The 2,808-nt window shown below is 36.4% G+C and overlaps 1 protein-coding gene across 1 annotated transcript; it reads left to right on the top strand.

Moving 5' to 3' along the window:
- Nucleotides 1-20: 20 nt before the first annotated feature.
- On the top strand, nucleotides 21-2,562 carry LOC100160225 (tubulin beta chain-like). The gene is made up of 3 exons (XM_001951123.4): nucleotides 21-223; nucleotides 300-459; nucleotides 1,537-2,562. Exons 1-3 carry the CDS (start codon nucleotides 21-23, stop codon nucleotides 2,350-2,352), a joined length of 1,179 nt encoding a protein of 392 aa, XP_001951158.2. The 3' UTR covers nucleotides 2,353-2,562.
- Nucleotides 2,563-2,808: the final 246 nt, after the last annotated feature.

Below are 2,808 nucleotides of genomic sequence, written 5' to 3'. Positions count from 1 at the left end.
TTACAATTACTTTTGTCGAAATGTTAGGTGGTAAGTATGTACCTCGAGCAATTCTTGTGGATTTGGAACCTGGTACCATGGACTCAGTGAGATCTGGTCCTTTTGGTCAAATTTTCCGCCCAGATAACTTTGTTTTTGGACAATCTGGAGCAGGCAATAATTGGGCCAAAGGACATTATACAGAAGGTGCAGAGCTAGTGGATTCAGTTTTAGACGTAGTCAGGTACTTTAATATGAAGAATTTTACCTAACTATTCGATCACCATGTTAAATCATTCTATACAAAATTTGTATTTCAGGAAAGAAGCAGAAAGTTGCGATTGTCTGCAAGGATTCCAACTGACCCATTCGTTAGGAGGAGGAACTGGTTCCGGGATGGGCACACTTTTGATATCTAAAATTCGAGAGGAATATCCGGACCGTATTATGACCACATACAGTATTGTTCCTTCACCCAAGGTATAAAATCATATTTTCTCATTAAAACTAAATTTTTAAAATAAAAATAGTTCTTATTGTATTTTATTTTTACGAAAAATATTTAAAGTAGGTATCTTATAATATAATTATATAAATTTTAGTTTGAGATGTTTAAATATTTATTTATATATTATGTAGGCGTAGGCGTAAACTGATGGGCGCAATACTCCCCTTGGTATTTTGTAACTTAATTAGAAAAATATTATCGATAAGTCATTTTAGATTTGTAAGAATTGTTTTATCAAGTAAAGTATAATATTTTTAACAATTAACTATGGAAAAAAAAATAATGGATTAATCAAAAATGATTAATCATTACCATTTGCCATCACGATACATCATGACAACAGTATTTAATATCTTCTTATAATTCGTGAGTAAAAACAAAACCCAGGTGAAACTTTAATTTCGAGAGATGAAGATATTTTAGAAATTTGTAAAATGTATACAATTATACAATAATATATATACAATTCATACCACCTTCAAAATATTGTGACTGTTATTTAGTTATTCATATTTGTTAAGTTTTTTAGATTCTGAGCGGAGCGAGAAAGCTAGTGGTTTTACAATGGTGTTTATTTTTTTTTCTTGTATACAACATTTCTACCAGAAGAAGTGCATATCATCACCATAGAAGTTAATAAAAAATTATAATATTATAATATCAATTCAACTTACAAACTATAATAAATAATATCAATATAAAATATCCAGACTGACAAACCGTCTCCGCTCAGATCGTTTTTCTTACACAATGATATTATATCATTGAACTCAAGTTTAATACAATCCATTATACATTGACCCACTTGTAACCTACTGCATATCAGAGTGACATCCACTTACCCGATTTTTTTTCCATTAATGTTGATTTATGTATTGCACATAAATGATTATTTCAATCGATTTAAATCTACCAATAAATGATTAAAATAGCTGAACATTGTAAAAATAAATAGGTACATTATATTCTAACCTAATCGTTACAATTAATAATAATTTTATTGTGTATATACATATAACTATAACTATCCGAAATGTTTATGCGTATAGGTATCAGATACCGTGGTGGAACCGTACAACTCCACATTATCCGTGCACCAGCTTGTGGAGAACACCGACAAAACGTTTTGCATCGACAACGAAGCACTGTACGACATATGCTTCCGGACTCTAAAGCTCACCACACCCACGTACGGTGACTTGAACCACTTGGTTTCGGCGGCCATGTGCGGCGTAACCACGTGCTTCCGGTTCCCCGGGCAGCTCAACTCCGATCTCCGAAAACTGGCCGTCAACATGGTGCCGTTCCCGCGTTTGCATTTCTTCATCACCGGGTTCGCACCCCTCACATCTCGTGGCAGCCAGCAGTACCGTGCACTGACCGTCCCTGAACTGGTGCAGCAAATGTTTGACGCTAAAAACATGATGGCAGCGTGCGACCCGCGCCACGGTCGGTACCTGACAGCCGCAAGCATATTCCGCGGCCGTATGTCAATGAAAGAGGTGGACGAGCAGATGCTCAACGTGCAGACAAAGAACTCCAGCTACTTCGTCGAATGGATACCCAACAACACGAAAACCGCAGTGTGTGACATACCACCCAGGGGCTTAAAGATGTCGGCAACGTTCATCGGCAACACAACAGCCATACAGGAGATGTTCAAGCGCGTGTCCGAGCAATTCACATCCATGTTCCGGCGCAAGGCTTTCTTGCATTGGTACACCGGTGAGGGCATGGACGAGATGGAGTTCACCGAGGCAGAATCCAACATGAATGACCTGGTGTCCGAGTATCAACAGTACCAGGACGCGACCGTCGATGAGGACGGTGAAGGAGATGACGACGAGGAGGACGCAGATGCATAAGCCCGCTGCAGCAGCCACAGCTGTTACCCATATATTTCAATTACTACTACATTATATACGTTCTATTAAAAATTATGCTTTTGTAATGCAACATGCGTCCCATTGCGAGTAATCGCAAATCAAAAAAAAAAATTGTCATCGATGTAGTTGAATTGTGCTAAATACGCACACGAAATATATATAATAAGTACTTATTACTTACCATTCATATAACATGGGTATTCTATTTAAACATGATATTATTATTAATTATTGTTTTTTCTGGTGATCAAAATATTTATAAATAAAATTCTATTGATTTATGTATATAAAAGTAGGTAGATACTATAACGCCACTGTCACATGTCTATTGTGAACACCGAACCTTAATATTATACCACAGTTCAATAGGTTATATCTACTTCCTGGAATTTTCAAATATACATATTTTACAGCTAGATATGTCTTTATAGGTAT

This window comes from Acyrthosiphon pisum, unplaced genomic scaffold (assembly GCF_005508785.2).
Source record: "Acyrthosiphon pisum isolate AL4f unplaced genomic scaffold, pea_aphid_22Mar2018_4r6ur Scaffold_2824;HRSCAF=3354, whole genome shotgun sequence".
Taxonomy (NCBI): Eukaryota; Metazoa; Arthropoda; class Insecta; order Hemiptera; family Aphididae; genus Acyrthosiphon; species Acyrthosiphon pisum.
This window is presented reverse-complemented; position numbering and strand designations above follow the sequence as displayed.